The 26,827-nt window shown below is 47.1% G+C and overlaps 3 protein-coding genes across 7 annotated transcripts in view; 2 read left to right on the top strand and 1 right to left on the bottom strand.

The window, feature by feature from the left end:
* Positions 1-26,827, bottom strand: part of plppr2a (phospholipid phosphatase related 2a) — a 143,777-nt gene that overhangs the window by 102,029 nt on the left and 14,921 nt on the right. The window lies entirely within an intron of this gene.
* Positions 2,134-5,467, top strand: nfil3-6 (nuclear factor, interleukin 3 regulated, member 6). The gene is made up of 2 exons (XM_035614038.2): positions 2,134-2,451; positions 3,336-5,467. The coding sequence occupies exon 2, from the start codon at positions 3,455-3,457 to the stop codon at positions 4,640-4,642; it is 1,188 nt and encodes a 395-aa protein (XP_035469931.2). The 5' UTR covers positions 2,134-2,451; positions 3,336-3,454; the 3' UTR covers positions 4,643-5,467.
* On the top strand, positions 9,863-20,065 carry LOC118288206 (nuclear factor interleukin-3-regulated protein-like). 3 transcript variants are annotated; one of them, XM_035614030.2, is made up of 2 exons: positions 9,863-10,103; positions 15,830-20,065. In XM_035614030.2, exon 2 carries the CDS (start codon positions 16,046-16,048, stop codon positions 17,939-17,941), a length of 1,896 nt encoding a protein of 631 aa, XP_035469923.2. In that variant the 5' UTR covers positions 9,863-10,103; positions 15,830-16,045; the 3' UTR covers positions 17,942-20,065. The 3 variants fall into 3 exon arrangements, with proteins under 3 accessions (XP_035469923.2, XP_035469925.2, XP_035469924.2); XM_035614032.2 differs by lacking the exon at positions 9,863-10,103 and adding an exon at positions 10,648-11,206; XM_035614031.2 differs by lacking the exon at positions 9,863-10,103 and adding an exon at positions 10,648-11,201.

Below are 26,827 nucleotides of genomic sequence, written 5' to 3' on the forward strand. Positions count from 1 at the left end.
AATGCTACTGACAGTTAATGAATAGTAAAGGAAGACGTAGACATTTTTGGGAAATGCACTTATTTGCATTCTTGCTGAGAGTTAGATGGGAAGATTGACACTACTCTATGGTCTGAGTTACAAAATCAGACGGAAAAAAGCATATAATTAAACTTCCCTATAACTTTTTTTTAATAAAAACTGAATTGTCAGTAGCATTTCACCGACATTGGCAAGCAGCTTCTGTCATCACCGCTAACAACCCATTACGAGTTAAATAATGGAATCAAAAGGCGGGGAGCATGTTGTCTATTGCGCAACAGTTTTGTGGAAAATTACACATGAACGTTAGAGCCTCTACTGTACTGAGCCTGTAGAGGCACCGGCCTCGGTATCTATCAGAAAGCAAAGGTGGCCAAACAGTGAGGGGCAAAGGGGTCCGGAGTGTATCTCCCGGTCGACCTGAACACGTTTGCTCAGGGGGTTTACATTATGTGATATGATACAGTGCATGCAGTTCGTTTGCCTCCTGCATTGCACACAAACTGCACTGCAAAGTGTTTACCGTTCAGGTCAGCTGAGGCTTTCTGGCTGAAGCCCTCGCCCACGTACAGTCTTGGTGCTATCAAAGGGGGCTGCTGAGGACCAGTCACACATAGGGGTAACGAGTAGTCAGATGTTACGTAACGCACGGGATACTACAGTGATAAAGATGTGGACCGACCGTCGACATCTGCAACCATCAAAGGGCCGTCGAAACCAACACGCAGGTTTTAAAACGTGTTGTTTGGTTAAAATCGTGGTGATGTACTATCTGTTATTTGCTGTGAAATGTATATGCATGTATGTGTGTGTGTGTGTGTGTGTGTGTGTGTGTGTGTGACACATTACATAATTTTGCAGGGGTTGCAGACTGCCGCAGTAGCAACCCAGACAGCAGCGGTCTGGCCTCGCTGAATCTCTGTGTTACCTTCAGGGCCCTCTTTAAGAGTCCTGCACTTCCCTAACGATTTCCCAGAAAGGATCCGATCACTGCACAAATTTCCTAAAAACCTGCTGGTTACATACATGACCAGATTAACTTGCCCCACTGCTCTCCGTGCAGTATATTGTCGCCACTCAAGTTCCCATTAAGTCCTGTGCCACAAGTAATTGTATGGTGGAATATTAGTCTGTGTTAATTTGATTAAATATATATATTTTTTTAATAAATCAATTAAGCTCATCTAACATTTTAGTAATGTTATAAATGTTTTAGTATTTACCTGTGATTCTATTAGTCTGTTGTTGTTTATTGCTCTGTATCTATGTCTGGTCAGTTTTTACTGTTGCATCTATTTGTTTTTTTATCATGTGTACATGTAAGGTGTCCTTGGGTGTCATGAAAGGTTCCCATAAATAAAATGTATTTTCATTAACTAATTCAAATGCCGTTTTCACCCCTTTTTTATTAAACCAAACAGGAACATATTTCATGTTTTGTATGTTATATGAGCCGTGTATGAACAAGGGTATGTCCCAGCCAGACAACTGTACAATATGTTATCCTACAAGATGATATGATAAGTTTGGTACCTCCGTGTTAAAGTTAACAAAATGTGCTAATATAACTGCAACGGCAGAGATCCTATGAGACAAATTAGCTATTAGAGAGGGCTGCGGCCAAATACAGTTGACGCCAATCACAGTAAAAGGGGAGAGCCTGTTGTGTTTAATCGTGTTTTTTTTCTGAGTCAAACAACCGAGTGCAACCGAGGTAACACGCCATTGTTCAGCGGCTTCTGAAACAGGTCACGCAGCGGCCTCGAGCTCTTAAACAGTTCTCATAGAGTTCGTGAAGCCATTGGGTCTAAAGCTGTCTTGAGAGCGGTTTATCTGATCGAGTCCAGGCTCTGCCGGGTTGCACACTCTCTTCAGGCTAACTTGACTTTTGTTTTGTGTTTTGTGTTTTAGTTCTGTAAATCTCCTGATCAGGACTTTAAGGCTAAGCACATGTGAACCACTACAGGTGAAAGCGCCTCGTTGCACCTGGGAGAGGCATTATCTAACAGGTATCCTGTCGGGGAGGGCGGGGCTACGGAGGTCAGATGGCGCTGGGGATGATGATGATGATGATGATGAACAGCGATGTTGTGAAAGCGGATAGGAGCTTCTCTTTGGATTGTAAAGGGGGGGTCACAGAGGGGGAGGAGGCGCTCTCAGGCAACAAAAAAAAAAAAAAAACACATCCCAAACCCCCGCTGGTTCAAGCGAGGATAGGGACCGTCCCGGGCTGAACCCGACGTTACAAATAGGAGCCGCCCGCAATCCAAGTGGAGCAGAGAGCAGCGTGCGCCACAGCGGTCACGACGCGGAGCGAGAGCGCGCAGCGGAGCGGACCTGTGCCACCGGACCTGTGCCACGACGCACACGAGACGCGCCGCAGCGGGGAGAGACACACAGAGAGAGAGAACAGCCGATCGTTCTTCTGAGGTAACCATTCTATTCACTTCTCCTCGTGTCAGAACATTGGTTTTTAAAATGTGGTATCCCTCTTTTCAACCGCGGAGATCCGTGCGCTAAATATACAGTACCGACATTGGCGGCGATGGATGACGGCATTGGCATTGTTGTATAACTTTAACATTTCAAAACGTTGACTTATTTTTAACTTGAGTTTCTTTAGGAGGTTTTGGTTTTTCTTAGACTGATGCTCCGGAGTATGGGGGGGGGGGGGGGGGGTGTCACATTCTGTTTTACTCCCAACAACAATCCATTCGCTCGTGGAGACAAATAAAAAAAAAAGTTCCTCTTTAATTGTACATGCATAAAGTAGATTATACCAAGACAGAAGTGGCAACTTTACGTCGGTCAAAATAAATGAGTACGTCGATTGTCCGTAAATCTGAAATGTGAGTGATGCCGAGTGGAGATCGGGTCAGCTCTGACACAGTGACCAGTCTGTCAGACATGATGACATAAGTGGAAAATAAAACACAACAAAAGTCAGACCGGATAAATGATTTAAATGGGCTTAAAACAGAACAGGAAACAACCAAAAACATTGACCCATAAATGGGGGGTTTTAAGGTCCCAAACTACACTAAAACCAGATATAGGTCACGGTCGTAACAGGTTAAGGCCTCACAGTGACAGACTGAGTCCTTCTTGTTTTTAAAGGAGGCAGCTGTGAGCGTCACACTCACGCCAACAGTCTTGTTCGGCCGATTTATATTAAGAGGACACCTTGTCCCACATTCGAGCATTCCAAGTCCCACGGTTTAATCGGGGAGATGTAATGGCCTTACATAATACTGTGTTGTAATGGTCCTTGCATAACCACTAAATCCTCCCTCTCCTTTACATCTGATCACTAGGTGGCACTAGTGCTGCATCCTCTCCTCCCAGAGATCCCGAGTGCAGTGAGCACCACGCAGCGGTTCCCTCCAGTCTCAGCAGACACGAACAGCTCGTTCAGGCGCCTGTGGCAGACAGGATGTTTGAGGAGGAGTCCCAGCAATTGAGGGGGCAGCAGGATGCGCCTGTGCTCCAGGCACTGGAGCCGGTGACTCCGGGCGGAGGGGGAGGAGGGCGAGACGGGCCTCAGTCCTTCACAGACGAAGCGGTGTCTATCCTGACCTCCAGCAGCCTTTTGGCCCGCTCCCTCCTGGGCCGCAGCTCCGCCGTCAAGCGCAAAGAGAGCCCCGCGTCCAGCATCCGGCGCAAGCGCGAGTTCATCCCCATCGACAAGAAGGATGAGGGCTACTGGGACAAGAGGAGGAAGAACAACGAGGCGGCGAAGCGGTCGCGGGAAAAGCGCCGCGTGAATGACATTGTCCTGGAGGGTCGGGTCCTGGCCCTGCTGGAGGAGAACGCTCGTCTCAGGGCAGAGCTCCTGGCCCTGAAGTTCCGCTTTGGCCTGGTCAAAGACCCCTCCAACGCTCCCATTCTGCCCCTCACCACAGCTTCTCAGCACAACGCTCATACCTTGACTCCTCACTATTATATCCACGTAGGGGACGAAGGCCCCCCCAGCTCCTCAGCCTCACACCCCAACAACCAGACCGGCCAGCTGAGCACCCGGGGCTCCAGAGATGCAGGCCACACATCAGAGGACTCCGGATTCTCTACGCCAGGTGGGTCCAGTGTGGGAAGCCCCATCTTCTTTGAAGACCGGCTGAGCGATCATGGGAAGTTATCACCACACAGGGCAGAGGAGTTGGCCTATGATCTCCACCACTCCCCCGCTGATGTCCACCACACAGCGGGACTCACCGGAGGGAAGCTGGACCACGCCGAGGCGATGATAAACCTGCCTCACAAGCTGCGGTTCAAGACGCCGGGGAGTTGCGACGTGACCGATCCCACGCCGTCCGCAGCGGGACGGGAAGGTCCGAGAGAGACCGCCAAAGGACTGATCTCGGGTGAAACGGGAGTAGGGCCCTGCGCGGGCCCCTGGCTCCAGCAGCTGGAGGGGGACGAGGGCCGGAGGGGGCCACAGTCCCCCCAGTGCCCAGCCTCTGCTGCCGGCTACGGCCTCCAGCCTCCGCTCGTGCAGGGACCAACGGAGGTCCAGCATGGGCACGATAACAGGCACCTGAAGTGTCAGCTCAACTCTCTCAGCGAGGAGGTGGCTCAGCTGAAGAAGCTGTTCACGCAGCAGCTCATGGGAAAAGTCAACTGAGGACCAAGTCTGGTGGGGCCAGGCCGAGTTTGCAAAATGACTGTTAAGAGCATTGACATTCAGCACAAAGAGAGGACCACGCAGATATCTAAGAGCACTGGTTGAAAGTCAACTTTCAAGTCTAACAATGTGTTGTTGTTATTTCATATATTGTATTATATTGTAATAAATGTCTTTAAACATTCATCTCATAACCTGCTGTCTAACAACTACTTGGTCGGTGTGGCTCAGATCAGATGGGGAGTCTTATCTTATCTATGTGGTGTTAAATGTATTACAGTACAACTGTGCTTCAACTCAATACACTGTGACAACTGAAAACACACAACACAAAGCTGTTTACATCACATCATTACAACACAAGCCTAAGGAACACAGCCTATCTTTACTTAGAGACAACAGACTGTGGCGATTGGAAATATTAATTAAATACAAATGGAAATTGAAACTGATTAGAGATCAGCGGGTTGCCGACACGCAATGACGGAGGAAATGTGTGAAGCTTTGTAATTAAGAGTGGTGTGATTCACTGCTGCTCAAACAGCAGTGACAGACAGAAACCACACAGACATGAAGTTATTAGACGTCAGAACGTCCGTTAGTCTTGAAAAAAAGGTTTCTAAGGCTTGTTTTATCGTCACTTTTTATGTGCACTGCATTATGTCACCTCCAAAGAGTGTTTGATTTTTCATGCCGGTAGGTGTAACATGCTGTTTTGTGGTGTTTCACATCACCCTTGTGGGTCTCTTGTCATCTGTGCCGAGGTGACGACTCTTGCCTCGCTCTACATTTTCATATTGATAATAAATAAATCTGACAGATTCAGCATGGCGTGGCGGTGAGTTGATGATTACCTGAGAAAAACCTTGAGGGGGGGGGGGGGGGTGTCACCGATTCTACAAGTGAAGTCCGGTTTAGCCGTCACAACCAGGGAGAAACTGTGGCACTGCAAAAACAACCCTGATGATGTCATTGTGATATCATCGGGGCGTTATCTCAGCTTGGGGCTTTAGAAGAGCGGCCGCTACCAACGTGAACAGTGGAGGTGGAATGGTTATCTCCACATTTATGACGCAGGAAGGTCCAATGAAAGCTGCTTCTGAGTTACATTATGGGAATTGTAGGGGTTTCTTGGAGATTGACCTATATATATACATATGTATAAGGATTTAAAAGTCAGAATTAAAAAGCAACTGCAGATTTGATTTTTACCATATAACTTTTTGAATATGACAAACTTTTTTTGAAACGGTACCATAGCCAGCATACATTACTGTTTATAGCATCAAGCAACCAAACCAAATTGCTCATTTTAGCATAGCTGCAAGTTCTCTGATAACGGATAATGTGTTGGGTGAATTTGAGAATAAGTGAGAAGAAAACAAGAGATGGGGTGAGGTTTGACTTGACAAAGTGCTGACAAATGCAGGCGGTGAGTAACGCGCTTGGCGGGTGTCTCTCCCCTCTCTCGCCTCCTGCAGGAGGCCAGACAGTCTGACAACCACACAGTCAGAGACGGAGACAGTGGGTGTTGCCTGAATTTTACTCATCCGTTCTATTAAAGACCTTCGAAACACAGAGAAAGAGCTTTAATGAGAGCAGCTGGAGAGGAAGGACGGAGAGCGTCAAATCCACAGGGTGATAGTCCCATGTAAAGGTTTGTGTGGTTGTTTTCCAATGTGTGACCATTTCAATTTCAGTACAATAATGTACAGTTAGGTAAAAATCAGTAAATCAGTTGTTGTTTTTGTATCATGCTGCTTTGTCGTCAGCAGGGGGCAGCAAAGACAACACTTTAAGCGTGGCCACCCAAGCTGCACTGTCCCCCTTTCACCGTGTACCACAAGATACACATACTATGCAATGGATCATTGTGATTTTTATTGTTCGTGCAGGTTAGCAAGGTTAGCAAGTTAGTTGGCATGGAGACAAGATATAATGCATCTAACAAACTGTGCGCATGTATTTTTTGGTTGTTTGTATCCGGGAGAAACACAAAGAGGCTGGTGCTCAAGTATGAAAAGGTCAATTGAATTTAGAGAAACTAAATATCTAGCACAATAAATATGTCATCATTTCAGGTCATTATAATTTTGATGCGGGAAATTCTCCAGAAGATTATTAGGCTCGACATGATTAGTCCAGAGATGCTCTCATGTGCTTATGCATCAAATTGTTTATTATAGCTTTTTCTATCTGTTAAATGAAGCTCAGACAAAAAGAGATATGTACTGTAATTACACTACCTGATTGGAAGGCTTTAATTAAAAAAATATATAAACCCTGACCTTGCTTGTAATTCTCACCAAAGCAGAGGATACATATTTTGCAAGCAAGTATAACAGGAGCAGCATAAAGGTAACAAGAGGCAAGGCGGCGGCTGCAGGTGTAGAGCTGAGCGAAGAGGGGAGCCTGACTTAATGAGGCTACTGCAACATGCTGCCATTACACTACCGTCCACATCCATGCACCCATTAAAAAAAAACCTGCAACCCCCTTTCTCCCCCCACTCGGTTCCCCCCTTTTTCTTCCAGTGAAAGGATAAAGCCTGTTGCTAGGCAGGCAGTGCGCCAGTTGCCATGGGAACGCTTGCAGACATAGCTGGAAGGTGGGGGGTGGGGGAGGTGGGGATGTTGGGTAGGGTGGGGATAAGGATGGGGTGCAAAAAGAGAGGGAGTGATGCGGAGACAGAGAGTGAGAGTGTGTGTGTGTGTGTCTTTTTATGGGGGGAGGGGGATCCAAGTTCACGGCCAATGCCTCTGCTCCTTCAGTGCTGTTTGTGTCCTCCAGCTAAAGGGGGGAAACAAAGAGATGTGAAGGAATGGGATCCATTTTTATTTCACACTCAAACACATTCGGGGGTTACCCTCCGATGATGTGGTGTCAGGATATAGTTAAATGGACTCTGAATGAATGGCAGTGACAGTAATAAAAAGAAAAAAAAGAGAAGATTTAGCCGCTGCACAAATCTGGACTGATGTGTATAAAAAGAACAATTCAAAAAGATGACGAAATCAAGAATGGAGGGGGGTGGGGGACCGTTGTGCAGTGTATTCAACAAACTAGAGCATGGACGAACACAAGAACACATAATTACAACACCCATGAGGGACACAAAACTATCCGATTACACAGAATAATTGTTGCAATTCATTCAGCTTGAAGCATCACAAATGTCAGCGCTATAAGCTGAAGTGTGGAAAATGCTCACAGTTTTCATTCAACACAAACCCTCACTTACACACACCCTTATTTCCCCCACTGCCATGCAAAAGATACAACAGCCTGGAAGATTAACGGAGATAACAAACACATCGTCAGCAGAGGACAGACAGCCTTCGAGGCATACACTCAGTCAGGCAGTGTGTTCTTCCTGTATGAACTGCTCTGTGGATAATGCACGGCGCAGTACATTTGCTGGGACACTGAGCAGACCTCAACCGCCACCGTGCCCGGAGCAGGATGCGGGGACATGGCCATATCTGACACGCAGACAGTCGCTATTATCTACATTGTCAATGTCTGCGTGCAAGTGCATTGGATGTACTGCCTCCTTCCTCTACAAGTAAATGGGAGCCGCCTGAAAACTTTTTTAAAGACATAATCACGAATGCATTTGTTGACGCCCTCCTACAGGGCGAATCTCTTTCTGATCCAGTTCCCTGCATGCCAGCGAGATGGATGTCCACCCGACGCTTCGTGCCTCCCGGCATGACTCACACACACAAACACGTTTGTGCTTGTGATCAAGATGAATCAAAATATTGCACCTCGGTTGCATTTCTGTCCAGAGGAGCTCGTTTAAACAAGCTTAATTAACACAGTGTGACAGAAGTACAGTTGTTGCTTGTACTCATTGCAAATAATACAATATAGCACCATGTTACCGCGAGCGCCGGCCCAGCTTCTGAACGTCTGCGTCACAACATCTGAAAACACAGTGAGTGTTTTCCTGCAGGGGTGGGCGTAATGTATTGATCCAAAAACCCTGAGTTAGTCCATTAGTGCATTGGAACTAAAGGGTCACTCTGGACCACATGGTCCCTAGAGATGTTTTCCAGGAATGAAATTGAATTTTAAAACAATTACACATGAAGCAATTTAGCCATAACAGTTACAAGGGGATTTAAAATAAACCACCAGTCTTCCAATTGTCTTTGTCCCCACGTGACCCCTAAGTTGGTTATGACACATTAGAAAACGCAACGGTTGGCTGCGGGTCGATTTACAGCTCGACTGGAAAAAGCAACATGCGCACCCAGGTGATTATGGTGCGTGTATGTGTGCTTATCAGTATCCCATCTCTGGGAATAATGAGGGAGGGGGGGACTCTGAGGTCTGAGCTGAGAACACTTGTTGTGTGAGGGGCTCGCAAGTCTCTGGCAGAAGTTTGGAAACCCCTGCATAAGGCAGAACCCCCCCCCCCCCCCCCCCCCCTTCCCGGGTTAGGGTTAGGGATCCAAAGTGTCGTGTCCACCAGCTAGAATGTGAATCAAAATAATTTACCAATTGAGTAGTGTAACTTAAGTACATTTACTGTTACTTGTTTAATTGTTAATAAATTAGTATTCGGTCTTCATGCTAAGCTAAGCTGCAGCCTTGTATTTATTCGCAGTCAGTGAGAGTGCACAGACGAGCATGTGCGAGGAAGATCCACACACTGATGCCATGGCGGTGGTTCTAATCCAACTCTTAGCGAGGGAAGTGAATGAGGGTCCCCCCCCCCCCCCCCCCCCCAATCCCAAACTATTGATTTATCTTAAAGTCATTTGGAGAGCAGAGGAAACAAACACACAGAGAAGTCAGAGGCTGGATTCGGATGGAGTCTGCACGGCCGAGGCTGCACGTATGGGAAATGAGGCTCTTCTTCACATCCCTCGGCTCACTGCTTGTTTTTCGACCGCCCTGCTGCTTTTATTATCACTTCTTCTTCTTATGTCGTAACCTATTCATGGTTATCGTTGGCCTTCATCTGACTGAGCCTGGTCCCTCCCCCCTCTCTGCCGCCCCCTGCGTCTCGCTCCGCCCGCCACAGGATTTGAAGGCTAGGAGAGAGGGAGGGAGGGGGCAGAGCCGAGAGAGAGAGAAACTAAAAAACGTGACTAGGCACCCAAAGCGTCCTGTTATGCAACAACTGACCTACTAACATACATTTAGAGACTCGGAGAGAGAGAGGAGGAACCAGGAGAGGGAGGGAGGGAGGGAGGGAGATGCACAGAGAGAGAGAGAGAGAGAGAGAGAGGGAGGAATTGGAGCAAACATGACATGAGGCGCGCACTGGAAACACTCGCATATACCTGCACTAATCACAGAGCTGCTGTTTAGTGAGTGACGGTCAGTGAGCGCACGCGTCTGTGACCGACTCTGTGATACACAGGGAGAGAGAGAGCAAAGAGGATTGTTGGACACGAACATGACGACCCGGACCTTCTGTGGATTCTGTCAGCTTTAAAAGAAAAGGGTAAGTTTGCCCTCTTGTTATTGTTATTATAATGAATAATATAATTATAATCATATCTGATAGGGGATGGCCATGAATATACTAAATACCTGCTGTTTAAATATATTTTCTTCTGTCATTCTGGAGAGGAGCTCACACAAGTGTTTTTGTTTTGGTGCATTTTTCTCAATGTCAAGGCAAAGCGCATGGTTTTCTCCCTCGACAGACTGGTGGGTCTGTGTGAGGTTGTGTGTGTGTGTGTGTGTGTGTGTGTGTGAGAGAGAGAGAGAGAGAGAGAAAGAGAAGGGGGGGGTTAACCAGAGGTTATGGAATTCCTTTGGGGGGGGGGGGATTTAAAAAGAAAAAAGGGGTGAGGTGGAAACGCACGGAGGCGAATGTGGTTTTGGAGTGGTGCCACGGTTGTAATGAGGCTGGGTCAACGCATCCGCGCTGTTGGACCATAACCCCCCAGTGATATTATATCACAGATTTGTTGTTGTGGTGCTTTCCGGTGGGGGGGGCGGGTTTTGTCTGGTTTATCCCAGCCTCAGCTTAGTTGTTCACCTGCTTTTGCAGCATGTGTTGTTCTAAATTGAATGTGCAGGTATATGCCCTGTTGTAATTATTATTAGTTGTAGCAGCAATGACATAATAATAATAATAATATAATCATCATCATAATACATTGAGAAAATACTCTATGTAATTTTTAGTGGTCAGGTTTTTAATTCGCAGGCACTCCTTTTTTTTCTAGGTTAGTAGGCAACATGCAGACAAGTGGAAAAATCCCATGCAAACTCCGAGGGCACACTTCTGCGCGTCACGTGTAGCAGCTCTTTGTAAAGGTTAACGCGGCTGTGCAGCCCTCGGCTGCGTTAACCCTTTCGCAGACGCGCCAGTCTGCGCACAGGAGCACAACACAAGGCACAAGGCGCAGAGCGCAGAGCGCAGCGAACGACGACAGGAGCGTCCTCCCGTGCCGGACACTTCTTTGGGACGGTCCGTCAGACTCGTGCATCTCTCTCTCTCTCTCGCTGGTGTTGAACCTCAGAATAGAAAGGATGGAGAATGGTGGCGTTCACGGGCTCCGCCGGTGAGGGCAGCCGCCGCCGCCGCGAGGTGAGGTGCGCATCAGGAACATCTGGATCAGACGTGGGTCAGACGTGTGTGACTGTGGGTTGCCGGTCAGCCCTGTTCACTGTGTCTTGTGTATTCTGGTTTGAAGGGTGGTTTTCGGGGGGTGGGTCGCGTGTATACTGTGGGACGGCGGGTGAATTTCAGGGCACAATTTTGGATCCTCGGATGACTGAGGGGGTCCGATTAAATATGCACGATGGCGATTTGTCAGACAGCGCAACAAAGGAGGCACGCGGGGCAACACATTGCTCACAATGTGTTGCTCATTGTGAATGATAAGTGATCGCTTTCTTTCTTTTTTCCCTTTCTTTCTCTTTTGGGCGCTTTGTGCCAACGCCGCATGACACAAAGGAGACGATTTGACAACACTACATTACGGCCTGAAATTGAACTTGAGCGGCCGTAACGCGGAGTGGTGGGAATGTTGTCATAACTCGCATACATTTTTGTGATATACATATATTTTTTCCTTTTTTGGGGGGGGGGGGGGGTGGACTCATCCTGGCTTTTTTTTCCATACCGGCTTTTGTGGTCTTTACACAGCACGTGGGTCTCCACCTCCTCCTCCTTCCCTTGCAGCTTTCCTTCAATGGCATGTTTTAATGCATCACGTGCAACAACAGTTTACATCCGTAGGATTCACCACACACAGGGGCAGCGTAAAGACATCCACTTCAGATGATGCTCTTGTTTAAAGTGTCAGGACAGCGTGTCTCCCCTCGTTTTACGCATCGAATAAGTTGTGGATGGCGCATCCCTATGCAGCCCACAGGACTCGCTGGGGAGGTTATGGAGGTTGCATAATAAATGAATTAAATAATTAAAATGGATTAAAGAAACGGGGGGGGGGGGGGGGGGATTATGCAATCGGCGGAAACCCATAGTCTGTGGCTTGTGCAGCGCCGCGCACACTGGGTCTGTGTGCCAGCGATGAATGTAGGTCACATTAGGCCCGTGGGAGGAGGGAGGGGGGGGGGGGGGGGGTTGGGCTGGAAAAGCAGAAGCAAAAACTCCACCAAAAATACATACTCGCCCGCCATAACAAAGAAACCAGGCAACGCATGCGGGAACAATGAGATGCCTAGTTTCAAGCCTGTGTGACATCACTGTCGTGGACAACTGCTCTGTGGTCGTTCAAGGTCTGATTGAAGTCCTGCTCTATAGCGACTAAATAAAAACCTGGGGGGGGGGGGGGGGGGTTCGTGGAGCGGTTTCCATCCTGTCCCACTTTGTGGCCTCTCGACTTACTCGGGGTTTCCTGGCGCATGTAAGACGAGAGAAGATGAGGGCCGTGCTTTGTTATTGCGCTGCGGTTTTGCAGCCAGCCCAGAGGCGAATTACAGCATTTAGTAGGCCAAGGCAGCACATGTGACTGGTGCAACACATGGACTGAGTCACTCTCTCTCTCTCCCCTTTCCAGGGAGAGAGGGGTGATGTGGCTGTGTGTTCATGGAACAAGGATCTAGCTCAGATAGGACTCAGCCTTGCCGGCATGACACCCCCCCCCCCTTACCCCTTTTTCCTTTTTCATGGGAAGCGAGTCGATTCTCAGATTTGGAATTCAAGCAGACCCCACCCATGACCCCTCCAACATTGCACCACGTGCCATATATTGCATTCTTCCCAGGAGGAAAAAAGGAGGGGGCAACAGTTTCATCATTCTCCTTTTCTCTGAAGCACGCCCACCCCTTCCCCCTTTACTTTAGACGTGCTCCCATTTCCTGAAATGCTCCGCAGGAACACGTGCCGGGGGTTTTTGAACTCAGTCCACTGTTTCCAGAGCTCGCCGCCACATTTAGACTTGCGGCCGCGCGAGCGAGTGCGACTCGGGATTCTTTGGCGTTGCGATCATTCCACAAGTGCCACAGAGGCCCTGGTGATGACACGTGAAGACTATATGATGAACTGGAAACAGTAATCTAGGTCAAGGCAAAGTGCGCGGAGGAGTGGGGCTGCAACACACACTGGCAGGTTAGCTCGCTTTCAGCAGGGCGTGTTTTGTGCATTTGGACTGGAAAATGGGGATGTTTTTTTTCCCCCAGCAGGGATATATTTCGCAGTGTTTCTGTTGCTCGTGGCGCTCAGCATCTCGGGGATGCTGGGTGCTCCAAGCACCTGTGTGATTCGGACTCATTCACATGGTTGAACGCCGAGGGGTGCAACAGAGGGAGAGACAGACAAGTGCTGTGGGTTAATTAAACATGAGAGTCTGCTCATGTGTCGAGAGGAGAGATATGCAATATATGCACTCGCTGACGTCAGTCACCCTGGTTCTGTGACAAACCCTTGTATTCTTACCATCTACCCTTGGCCATGTCAAGCCACTGGTTCAGAGCGAGGGAGACAAAGTCTGATATGACTGGCTGCCTCTTCTGTTTCCCCCCCTTGGTGTTGCTACGGGCGACACATTCCTCCCATTGATGCAATACCAACATTGTCGCAATTGCCGGCGGCTTCCGCCCCAACAGCATAATCTCATCTCCATTCCTCTTCTTTGTTTTTAGCTCCCCCCTCAATCGATTCCCTCACCTTCATCTTTATTTAGACAATGCCTTGATTTTCCACGCCTCTCCCTTCCAATTTGTCCTCCCATCTCTATTTAGTCTTTTTTTTTATCCTCCACCTCTCTGTCCCTTTTGTCTTGCTGCTTCACCTCTTCACAGCTCGGCTGACCTATATTCCAGCGAGCCGTACAGTAGGAGGCAGCTCGACTTGTGTTTTCAGAGAGCAGCCAGTCCACAGTTTCTGGGTCAGTGGGACACGCTGAGAAAAAGTCTCTCAGTACCTCATTCTTTCCCTCTCGTGCCCGACAAGCCACATGTCAGAGGCTCCCGGGGATAACCTTAAAACATTCAGAGGGGAATTTTTTTTTTTTTTTAGACAGTAGCTTCTTTGATTTCTAAAAAAGATGGTGGCTATACAGTGAAGATTAGGATTCTTTGGAGAGAAGTTGAAAAGAAATTAAAAAGTCATTTGTCCTACATACTCTGATTGTCCATGTCTGAATTTTAGAGCCAATAAACATTCATTATTTTCCCCGAATCTGGGTTGAAACCCATTTTCATTGGGGAGATACGCCAGCAGTTATGTAATGACGTCAGATTATGGGGAAGAGTAGAACAGGACCGGTGAAAACTCCCTTTCTAGACTATGAGATTACAAATTCAGATATTTAGATGCATACTGTTTATGCAGTTTAACCCAGGAGGGCGGATGTTGAGTAACACTCATTTACTGGCACCAGTTAAATCAGATGGAATCTTCTCTTGCTTTAGCAATGTGGATACATTTAAATATATTAAGATGATCAATACATATGCGAAGAGATACTTTTGTAACCATTTGTCCCCATATGATGAACTTTAAATACTTGAGTGTTTGATACTAGGCAAACCAACATAGCCATCCCTAGATAGAGCTGCTGACACGACAAAACACACAACAGAGCAAAGCTTTGCTTTTCTGCTTGATTCTGCTCGAATAGCAGCAACATCTCACTGGTTTTGTCTGGCAGCACACCTGTTCAGCTCATTATACGGGGTTCCCTGCTGCTTTTGAGCTCGCAGGCGCACATTGCCATAGTTATGAGATTGTGGGACCACCCTCGTGTTTTACCCAAATGCTATCGAACCATGTTATTCATGCCCGCCTCCCGCCTCCCTTCTTTCCAGGGGCCCTTGACCTACATATATATATATAAATGCCCCACCTCCCCGCTGCCCCCACACCTCAGAATCTCTCGATCCGGTCTCGGCCTCTTTATCCTTGACCTGCACTGGCTGCCGCCTTTGTCTGCCTTATCTGCTCACCCTGCATCATTGATTTGGCACGGAGTTATTTTGGCGATCAATGCTGCCACATTCCTCTGAGGATGAAAACACACAAGGGGCAGCACTTTTTGAACAGTGTTTGTAGCTGGGGTTTCTTAAAAGGAGAGCAAAGGGCTGTCCCTCATGGAGGTTTTGGTGTGAAATGTTCAAAAATGTATTCAGGGAGCCCCACCAGCCCTGGATCGGACTCACCCTTTGCTATGTCTGGTCCAAATACTCAGACAATCCAAAGTAGCTAATCTCTATACACTCTCATTTCTGGCTCTCAGTATAAATCGGACTAATGCTATTTCTGTGGTGTTACACTTTGTGCACTTGGCTCAATTGTCATTTCTTATTACAAGTCTGTTATTTCCCCCTTCAGATGCCTCAAATCTGTGAGCTCAGATATTATATTATATAAAACAGCAGCCTTGCAACGAACTCAGTGCTCATATTACATCACAAAAGTCAACATCAACATGCCAGGCAACGGGGTCAGGGGTCAGAGGCTGCAGACAGAGTATATCAATAGTGGGGGCAAGAGGTCAGACAGCGAGGTCTAGTGATCCTTCATTGGTTGTCAGGAGCGACAGTCAGTAAAAGCTAGACATGTCAAAACAGCAGAAGAAGGCGGTACAGATCTAGAAATGTGTCTTTGATCACTACGCATGTGAAAGGAAAAACATCATTAAGGGATTACTTAAAAGACGGATTTAAATCCGATATGAAAATGCACAATGGAGCAGGGGCAGTCCACATGAATTAACATATTCTTTTTTTCTGTTCTGATCTCCGCAGCCTTTCATCGTGCAGTCAACTGCAAAGAGAAGAGAGAAAGGCATAGGGAGAGCGAGGCTCCCCAGGAGACGGACACGCTGAGGTAGACAGGACGACCTACATCCTGCTGTTTGTGTGGAGATCTAGGACGCTAGTCCCGCCTCCACTTGACCTTGAAAACTGGTTCTTTCCGCTGTCACTCAAGCACCAGCTCAAACTGGCTGCCACAAAACAAGAATGGAAAATCTGACTTCAGCACTTAAGACATTAAACAAGAACTCAGGGAATAACCATAACTGCCTTGAGACCTACAGCAGTTATGAAGAGTCTCTTCCCTCTGTCCAAGGGTCTCCAGCTCGCATGGGACGCCTCATCAAACCCAAACTCAGTATGAGCGGCAGGCGAAAGCGTGAGTTTATTTCTGATGAGAAGAAGGACGCCTGCTACTGGGAGAAACGTCGCAAGAACAACGAGGCTGCCAAGCGTTCCAGGGAGAAGCGGCGTCTCAATGACATGGTTTTGGAGAACCGTGTCATTGCACTGAATGATGAGAATGTGAGGCTCAGGACAGAGCTGCTCCAGCTGAAGCTGCGCTTCGGCCTTATAAGCACTGCTTCATATATCGAAAAGAGCCAGCAGATTGGTGGGGGCAACAACGCAGGAAACGGAGGCTCCTCCTCCTCCTCCTCCTCCTCTACTCAGTACTACTCCAGTGGTTACTCCAGCGGTTCTCAGGTGATGATGAACTCTGACTCTTCAGAAACAGAGCAATCAGGACGCAGCGAGGGCCACAGGCAGCTGGTGAAATACTCCCCACGCGGGTCCCTCTCTGACATGTCCGACGCCTCCTCCAGGGACAGCCCCGAGCCAATGCCCTTTGAGATCAAACAGGAAGGTGACCGGCTGGAGATGGACATTGCCGATGGCACCACGACCCAGATCATGTTCAACATCCACCGCGGCCTGGCCTCTGTACCCACTCACCACCAGATCCAACAGCATTCTCAGGAGATGGAGGCTGCATACCACAGCCAACAAAGACAAGAGCAGCAGCAGCAGCAACTCCACCTTCACCAACAACAGCAACCCCATCAGGAGCCTGTTGCCACCATCAACACTGTAAGCCAGCCTGCCCCTCACCCACCTTCTGCCCAGAGGAGCGTTATTCTGTATGGCTCCAGCAGTGCCTCCTACCCTGTGGACACCCTAACAAGGCCCCGGGACATGGATCTGCTGGAAGCTCAGAAGCAGAGCAGTGGCGGCAGCCAGACAAGTGTCAGTCGACTGCCCCAGTCCATTACAGGGAGCCCTGCAGAGACGTTGGCCGAGGTGACAAAACAGCTGGAGAGGAAGACATTAGACTCCCCTTCATATGAGCTCTCAGAAAGCCACAATGAGGCTGGAGAGATACAGGTGTACAGAGTTTGCCCACTTCCCCAGAAGCACCAGCAGGAGACAGATTCGTCTGCAGAGCTCCTCCACCAACAAGCGGAGGAGGTCAATCAATCCCACCTGTACCACCATCTCCAGCAGTCTCAAAATTTATACCTCAGTGCCCACGACGAGGAGCCACCTGTGCTCACGTACGAAGGCGGGCCCAGGAATGAGGTTTACTACCGAGGCCAATCAAGCTCCTCGAGCAAGGACACCTCATCCAGTGATGGAGATCCCCGCAGCTCTGACAAAGACGCCTCCACAGATGATGAAGAGTCCCCCTCCTCCTCCTGCTCAGACATGGGCAGCTACCACAATCGACACCTTACCAGCCTCCACCACCCTGCCTCACCTCTGCCCGCCTCCCAGGGCTGTGCTCAGGCCCAGGGCCGGGATCACCAGGGAGAGGTGAAGGGCACAGCATTGCCCCACAAACTCAGACTCAAACACCGGGCCATGAGCACTGGGAGCTGCAGCGGCAGTGGTGGCAACTGTTCTGGCCATGAGTCCCCAACCACACCTCCCTCTGCCACACCACCCCCTCTGCCCCAGCATCCCTACATTGCCCTGACTCTGCCACAGGACATTAAGCGAGAGAGCCCAGGTGGGGCCTGTAAGCAGGCGCCATCAGGGCAGGGGGCCAGGAAGGAGAGTGGGAAAAAGGAGACAGGTGGTCGGCGACACAAGAGGAGAGATTAAGTGACATTCACTTTTCGGACTTGTAATAAAAGACACAATTTCTTCTGTAGGAATTACCCTGCCATCATGCCTTTGCCCTATAATCAAATCCCCTCCTTATGCCCTTGGGACAGAAGCATAGGCTTTTCCACTCCCCTACCCCCAAATGTCACCAAAAAGGCAGGACATCTTGTAGGGCTGTATTATATTTGTATATATTGTACAGATTTGTCATTTCTTACATCCTCTCCATACTTACAAAGCACTTTTGTTTATGCGATGAGAGGAGGAATGGAACTGCCTGCTTTTCTACTTTTGTCATCCAACAATTTATATAGCAGAGTACATCAGCAAAAGCACATTTTAATCACTTACAAACAAGAATGTGGGAACACTAAATGTTTTGAGCTTTACCAGTACTACAAATTTGATATTTCATACCTTTCTGTAGACGAACATACACGTGTATGGCTTTCTGCCTTAAATAAAATCAAATGCAAACGTACAATGGGGACATTCCCCTCGACCAAAGAAGCACCAACACCACCAACACTACAAATATGAAGTTCCATACCTCTTCCCAGACCCTACCTCTACCAACCCTTACTCTCCCCGACCATCTCCATTATTTCACAAAAGATCGCCATCGCCTTTATTTTTTAAGCACTTGGTTTGTATATTACTGTGATATATGAATATATGTATCTATTATAAATATATATTTTACAAAGAAATTTGAATACAAATTCAACGAAACAAAAAAATGCAACAGACCTGCAATGGCAAAATAGGATTTTGAAAGTGACCATCCGAATATGAATCACAATCACTGTACAACTACATTGTCTACTGTTGCTACAGGACCCGTTCAAATTAAAATGCCTCTCCTCTTTGATTGTTAAGCTTTAGCATTAATCATTTTTTAATGCCCTGTTTACACAGAAATGGCCGTCCAGTCTGGGGCGCCAACAGCACTGAATGGAGAACATGTTGTGTCCTGAGGCAAGAGCCTCATTAAAATGTTTGGATTTCTTAACCTTTAACCAGCCTTTAAATATTCGGTGGAATTCACCAGCTGCAGGCTATGAGCCTCGAGTTTCTTTGAGCTTTATCAACCATATCTTCTTCTTCTTGTTACCATTTACTGGCCCAGTGTATTTATTTCCCTCTTCTCCACACTCCCATCACTGTAGAAAAGCCCACAGGAACATAGACGGAGAATGTGTACAGACCTTTTTTGATGCAGTACATACTGTAGCCTTGAGTGTGAACAATAATGTAGGCACGGGATGCTTGGAATTAAGTCTCATTCATGGAAACACACTACAGTGCACTGAGTTCTGAACAAGTTCCCCTTGTGTAGACACCTATGAAGAGAGCCCTCCAAACGTATTGTGCATTTACTGGCAGGAACTTCGGTTTAGTAGTGTGACCAAGCTTTACAAAGCTCATACAGGACATTGTGGGGGAAAAAAGCCAATGTATTACCTAATTTGTCCAACCCTCCGATTAGAGCCATTGTTTAAAATGTCAAAAAGAATCTGAGCTTGAATTGATGAAGACTTTACTTCTTTCCCACGTGCCTCCATTATTGATTTCAGGGTGTATTCATCCCTGTCTCGTGATAGTTTTGCTGCGGGCAGTGATGGATTGCCTGCACTGGATCCCAGTTTTAAGAAGTCTATGTACCACGTTTGGCTTTTTGGTGCTTGTGTATAAATGTAAAGTTCCCCCCGCCCTTGAACAACACTGTAATGGTTTATTTCATTGGTTTTATATCCTCTTTTTTTTCGTCAAGTAGTTGTTCCATTTTCCTCGATCTTGTGTCTTTCCTCCTATTGTCTGTGATGACATGTATTTGCCTCATCCCTCCCCCGCCTTTTTTCAGTGTGTATTAATCAGTAATGTTTGTGGTTTTGCTGATGGTTTTATGAAAAGGACGAGGACGAAAGAAAAGAAAAAAAGAATCAGGCAAGGATAGTGTGGTGTTTAGAGATGGTGGTTGGTCTGGTGGGTCATTACCATTGCTTCCTTTTGACATGAATACGTATGTAAAGACACTAATGTTCACTGTGGAAGATGGGAGCATTTCAAGATGGAAAAACAAAATAAAAAGAATGTTGTCCTATCGACAAATCATGAAAAGCGCCTGTCTTTCTCCTTTTTCCCCGCTGCATCATGCACACAAAATCAAATATTATATTATTATTATGAAATATCGACCGACTTCTAGCGGACATAGCAGGACCGACACTGAAGTGAGCAGCCAGTTCTAGCTGCCGAGGACTTTTGGTTTTAAACAGCAGTGAGTGTCAACACAGCAAACTGCCTGTAGGCAGCACATACAGGCTTGCCAGCCTGATTCATCATCCGTGCAATATTTGATGATGATCATGAAACTTAAAGCCATATGCACCAGTTTGATAATCCATTACTCACTGATCAACATAAGAGATTGATAGATCATCAGCGACCAAACAGAAGACATAAGGTCAACACAGCACTCGAGCCATACTTGTTTTCTATTTTATGTTCTGAAGAAACAGTTTCATATGGTCGGCACTATTACATAAAGATTATTGCGAGTCTTAGACCTTCATCACCTTTACATATATATATTTTATTTGCTCAAAAACGTCAGACGAAGGTGAAGCCCGACAGGCACGCCCTGTTTCTTTCTTTTGTGTTTGCCATTCCCCACGGGCAACTCGCTTTTTTTGGCATCAGAGGCTAATCTGCAATGAGAGAGGAGTTGCAAGCTGACACACTGACACACTTTGCCCGGTGGGGCCAGCAAAACTCCCTGGCAAGCTGGTCTGATGTAACACTGGCCTACATCTACCAACAGACATGAAAAGGCCATGAAGTGTTGCATTTACATTATAGGCAGAAACCCTCTGTAAATACTGAAAAGACTGAGCAGTATTTAAAAAAAGGTCTCGGGCTCGAACATGACCCCATTCGGCAGAGAGACGGTGGCTTACAAATGGCTCTGCCTCGCTGAAATCCTGGATGTTTACGGCAGAGGAGCAGCACCAGCAGGACTGAACAGTGTGTATCTTTACCCGAGAGAGTCAGCGCTGTGCGATGTGCAGGACAAAGCCGGGGCAGAGCCAGTCTGAGCCGCTGGCTGCTGCAGCCAGCTCATCTGTCCCGCTGACCTCCCCCGGGCCAGGACCCACCACATTCTTTGTACTAACAAATAAAAAAGGCTGCTGTGTTATCAAATCCAAACCCAGACTCATGAGCTATGGTGACACAGTTTACAGCTTGTATGTGAATAGTAAGTTAGATAAATAGCTGACATTGGTTCTCAATAACAAGTCATATATTGCCAGCTCAACTAGATTCAACATTTTTCCTTTAAATGCAAAAAGATGTCGAAATTATATTACAGTGCATGTGCATAATGTGAGTTAATGGTTTTATCACACAACTGGTCCTTAAAACGATATCAATTATCCAGTAAACACAGTGTCTTCTAAATATTTTTATTTTTGTCCCTTCGTCTTGCTCCTTCTTATAAAGCAGAATGGGGTCATGTTCATAACAACATAAAGGGCAAAGGGAGGAGCAGTGCAGCGGAGGGAAAGGGCGGGGGGGGGGGGTTTAACCCAGTGCTCTAACTTGATCTAAGCCTGCAAACAAAGCAGCTCTTTGAGGCTGACACATCAATGCCCTTCACAATGCTCTCAGTCACACACACACACACACACTCACACAAGCAAGCAAACACATGCATGCACACAGACACATACCAATGCACATTCCCCAACACACACACACACTCGCACGTATTAAGAGCGGTCCCCAAAGGATTTTGAATTTTGCGGAGTTGTTCTGCAAACATGGAGTTCCTCACACCAAGGTGACACTCCCTGCAAAGAACAGCAAAAGCTCCGGCAGCATTTTTGCTACGTCCCCTGTTTTGACTTGAACGGCTGCTGCACTGGTGCTTGCATAAACAGGACGGGGGGGGGGGAGGGGGAGTAGGTCAGTGTGCATGCGCGGCAAGAGAGGAAAAGGAGAACTAAAGAGAAGCGGGGGGGGGGGGGGTGCAGAGGGATGGATCGATGAAGGTTGTGGCTCCATCCATATCTCTCTTGTTTGTGTCTGGTGGCAGAGGGTCGGGGACCCCAGGACTGCAGAGGGTGGTGACGCCAGCAGGTCAGATTCAGGTAACGCGACTGAATTCCCCACCCCCCCACGTCTGTCTACTGCAAAGTGCAGCCGCTAACACAAAACTCACATTAGCTCTGTGTGTCAACTACATACAGTGGCATCTCCTTAGTTACCTGAACTGCATGCACATAAAGAACAGACTGCACAAACAAAAGCGATAATTTGCCACAAACCTATAAGAGGTATTCTGAAGCTTCTTAGCAAACACACCTGTGCATACAGAGGTGCACGAGTTACGCAGTGTGTGAATCGTGCAAGGTCATGAGGTGCAAGGGTTCGCCACGCCGCTGTTGATGTGACCTACTTTGCGATCACACACACACCTGCAGGCACAATTCGAAACCTCAGTGTTGGACACAGGAAGTTCTAATTACAGGGGTCTGCTATAAGCACACAACTTAACCAATATTGTCATTATGAAATAAACAGGTGGAAGCATAATGGATGGTTAAAAATGTTTAAAAAATGTATGCGTCTGGAAAGGTTAAAAGTAAAAACGAGCAGTAAGAAACATGAGTGAGGTCATGGTTTGAGAAAACTCAGAGTTCTCTCTGCTTATATTTATATACACAGATAGATATATTGAGTAGCAGTGGAAATGTGGTGGATGACACATTAAATGCTCTGAACAGTTGTTCAAACCGGTCTGAAGTGGCTGGCCGAGTGAAAAGAGCTGGGACAGGGAGTGGCCTGGCCCCGATTTAGCATTGAGCCCACTGTAGCCTCCCCCCCACTGTCTTCATCAAACTCTTCTTGGTGTGTGTACACACACACACAGACACACACACACACACACACACACAACCTTGTTGGCCAAGCAGCTTCAAGTGCAAGCCAACAAGTGTGACCGGGATGTGAGAGATGTACAGTACGTGGTACAGGCGTGTCGTATGAAAATACCACAGACTTTGATTTACTGCTGCTCAACAGGTCGACGACAGATTGGTGTTGATAAAACAAGAGCAAAAAAACAAGAGCAAAAAAACACGAGCGATTTCCAAAGGTGAGAGAGAGTGTGTGTGTGTGTGTGTGTGTGTGTGTGTGTAACGCCGTGTGAAAAGTGGGAGCAGCCGGAGAAAAGAAAATAACAAAACAAGTAAGTTAATCCTCCACCACTGATCCACTTATCACTATATTCATATGACCCCATTTATTCTCCAGGCCTGATGTGTGCTGATGCTGGTGGTGTTGGTGGTGGTGGGGGGCTGGTGGGGGGTTACTTCTCACCAGCTACAACTGCAGTGCAGTGGGATCCCCACTACTCATCCCCCCCCTTCAGCATAGCAGAGAGTAAATGCAGCAGTGAACACGGTGCTGACTGGCACACAGCTGCCGAACCTGGGGCGGGGTTTTTTCATCTGCAATGCCAGGTTGTGCCAGCTCACATCAGAGTGCCAGAGAGAAGAGTTCATGGGGGGAAGAAAAACAGGTGATTCCGCAATAACCCGAGAGAAGCAGCTCCGTGGCGGTGGTGCTGTCGGCGAGGAGACAGAATGAATGATGACGGAGGCCCAGAGGGCACGGAAAGAGAGAGGGGAGGGAAAACAAAGAGTCGGCTGTGTCATTCACCCCACGGGCTTCCTTCCTGTAGGACCACAAGGCCATCGACTAACTGCAGCCAGAGGGGAAAAGAAGAAAAAAAACTGAAAAATCTGCTCCGCTCTAGCCCCACCCAAACATACACACACAAATAGCAACCCCCCCCCCCCACCTGCACCACCCTGCAAAAACAGTTGCTTAACTCAAGAAGTGATGTAAGAGACGGAGGCGACAAAAATACCACAAATCCTGTTGTTTGTGCATTCATCGCCGCTTTGCCGCAAACCCCCCCCCCCCGTAGATGCCTACGCCCAACCGGTCTCTTTCTCAGGTGTGCTGGATTACAGCATGGAGACCAGGGGATGGAGCATTACGGCGTGAACGACGACGTTGTTCTATTACACGACTATTACACACTGAGCCCCGGTGCTGCACCGATATCATTGGTGATGATTTTTTTCATTCACTGTTTGACCTCAGTCTTTTGCCACTGTTTCAGCGAACCACAAATATTTACACTGCTCAGTGTTTCCCATACATCGATGTTACGATACGTTATTGACATCGACCACCACATTATGATTCTCTTTACTATTTCAAATGAGTTCAGAATCTCATTTCATTGAAGGTGCACAGTGCATTGATTCACTCGGCTCCTCCTGGGCTCCTCCTGGGCCCCTCTCACTCACTCACTCCCTCCCTCCCTCTCTCTCTCTCTTGACACAAACCACCTGCCAATTCAACGATTTAACGTCGAGCACCTTAAATAAAAGTATTATTAAAAAAGTATAAAAACCAGAGCTTAACGTTTCATAATCTTTATTTTGCCATAAAGGTACAAAGGCCAATTGAGTACCTGAAGAAAAAAAAAGAAATTTGTTTATGTAGTGTGAAATTGCAAAACTCTGCTTCATAAAACAATATCAATGTTGACATTATGCCTGAGCCAAGTGTGCTGCTGCTGCTGCTGCTGCTGCGGCAGCGGGAGGAAGAGAACAGACGCATAGAGCAAAGGGTCATAAATGAAACGAGCTAACCCCGTGTAAATATTGACTTCATGGCTATCTAAAGGGTTTGAGACCCACCGTGATGAGCCTTTTACTGGTAATGTGTAATAAGTGTTACAGTGCCATGGAAGCGCACTGAGGTACATGCAAACAGGAAACGCGCGTGTGTTGTTATCAAAAGGCAGTATGGAAAAACACAAGGCTTTGACTGTGTTCAAATCTTACACGTCAGTTGTGGTACTTGTAGGTGTTATGTAGTTTGTCTACTATGAAAACACTGATGGTACACACTTCAAGCCACCATGTGTTGTGGTGTAAGGTTGGGCAGGTATTACACAATACGACTGTACGCAACCTACTGCCTGTAGTTAAAGTTGAGTAACATACGGCTGCTTGTGTTACTGTGGGATGCAGAGTGTGTGGAATGTTTGCTTTTATTTCAGAGGGCTCAGTCGCAGGGCCCACACAGGAGTGTGTGTGTGTGTGTGTGTGTGTGTGTGTGTGTGTGTGTGTGTGTGTGTGTGTGTGTGTGTGTGTGTGTGTGTGTGTGTACCTAAGGGGAGGGCTCATTCACTGCAAATTTCCCTCACTTGACCTGCCTCTGTTTTCGTTTTCAGTTCCCCATCTCTGGCAAAAAATTAGGTCAGCAGTCACGTGCTGTGCTTCAGCCAGAGGAGCAACAAGAAAACAGACTAACATTCTTCACCTTTTTTCAAATCTGGGAATTTTCAAGTGCGATACAAAATCAAAACCGTCAAAACCATGTTACATGTGAACTTTCTGAGGCCAAATTTCTCCTCAAAAAAAACAATTTGTTTTTCCAATCCCAACCCCATGGAAACAGCTGCTGGCCATGCGTAATGTTTACTCTGGACTCTGGAAAGGCTCCAGTCTCCGTGTCCTTGTGGAAAGTCAAAATCACAGGTGTCGCCGGTGTGCACGTGTGCAGCAGGCACTGGGAGGGGGCAAAGATAGATCCGATAGTTTCTGAATGATGCATATCTGCGAACGGGCTCTCTCTTTCCTGGAAGGAGCTGCACAAACAAAAGCAACAAAAATAGAAGAGTAAAAAGAAAACATCACATGCATGGCCCACATTTGTAGATTTACAACACATGCTGTGAAGGATGGATGACAGTGTAATGTAAATAATAAAGCCGATTCAGATGCTTTTGCTGACACTTGGATTCATAAAAGAACTCGGCATAATATTCTGTGACTTTTAATCAAAACATTTCAGAAATGGAAGTTGCCTGTATGAGTTATGACAACGTTTAGAGAGAAAAAAAGATCACATTGGCTTGTTATGTCTACCTGCGTTAGACAGAACACTGCGTTACGGAAGGGACACTTGAAAATATTGATTACAACATAGTTGTTTTGGTTTCAAACAGCAATTTTGAACCACCATGAGTAGTGTATTGATCAATAATGTCAGTAAATATTAGAATATATTATTAAATATCAATAATTGCCTCCTAATGACAGAGTCAGCTCAGACGGAAGGGATTATTATGAACAGCGTCGATATTTAGAATCTAACTCTAGTCTGACCTTGTCTCTCCCTTTCGAGAAGAAACCAATTAATGTTCACATTTCTTTCTTTGGCCATTTATTTGACAGTTTACAGTCTAGACAGAGACATGACATAAGGGCTGAGGGAGAGAGAGAAAGGGACATGACGGGCAAGGGAGGTCACCTGACCAGGGACAGGACTTGGATGCTGCAGACATGCGTTAGGGCCACCGGGCTTCCTTTATTCACACTTCTTAAATTGAATCAGCAAACTATGGTGAAATTGATTATAACGTGAATGTAGCCCATGTCCCCTGTTCATATTTGATATCTCATCTCTGACTTCAACCCCACAAGGCAAAACACTGTAAAGCTTGGCACAGCAGGAAGTGCTGAAAGAAGCTTTAATAGCAAAGGCATTGATAGACCAAGTGCACCGCCATGATCTGAACAATGGTCTCCTCATATACACATGCAGTCACGGTTCACATCTCTTTTACCTGTAAGCAGGATGGTTGAGCATCACTCAACAGCATTTGTCTGGCTGCATTAAAGGATTCATCTCTGAGAATTTCGGTGTGAGGGCAACAGGCACCGTTTTACATGTATAAAATATAAACCATCTCCAGTGAACCCTGCACCCCAGTTACTACAGACTGAAATG

Source organism: Scophthalmus maximus, chromosome 17 (genome assembly GCF_022379125.1).
Source record: "Scophthalmus maximus strain ysfricsl-2021 chromosome 17, ASM2237912v1, whole genome shotgun sequence".
Lineage (NCBI taxonomy): Eukaryota > Metazoa > Chordata > Actinopteri > Pleuronectiformes > Scophthalmidae > Scophthalmus > Scophthalmus maximus.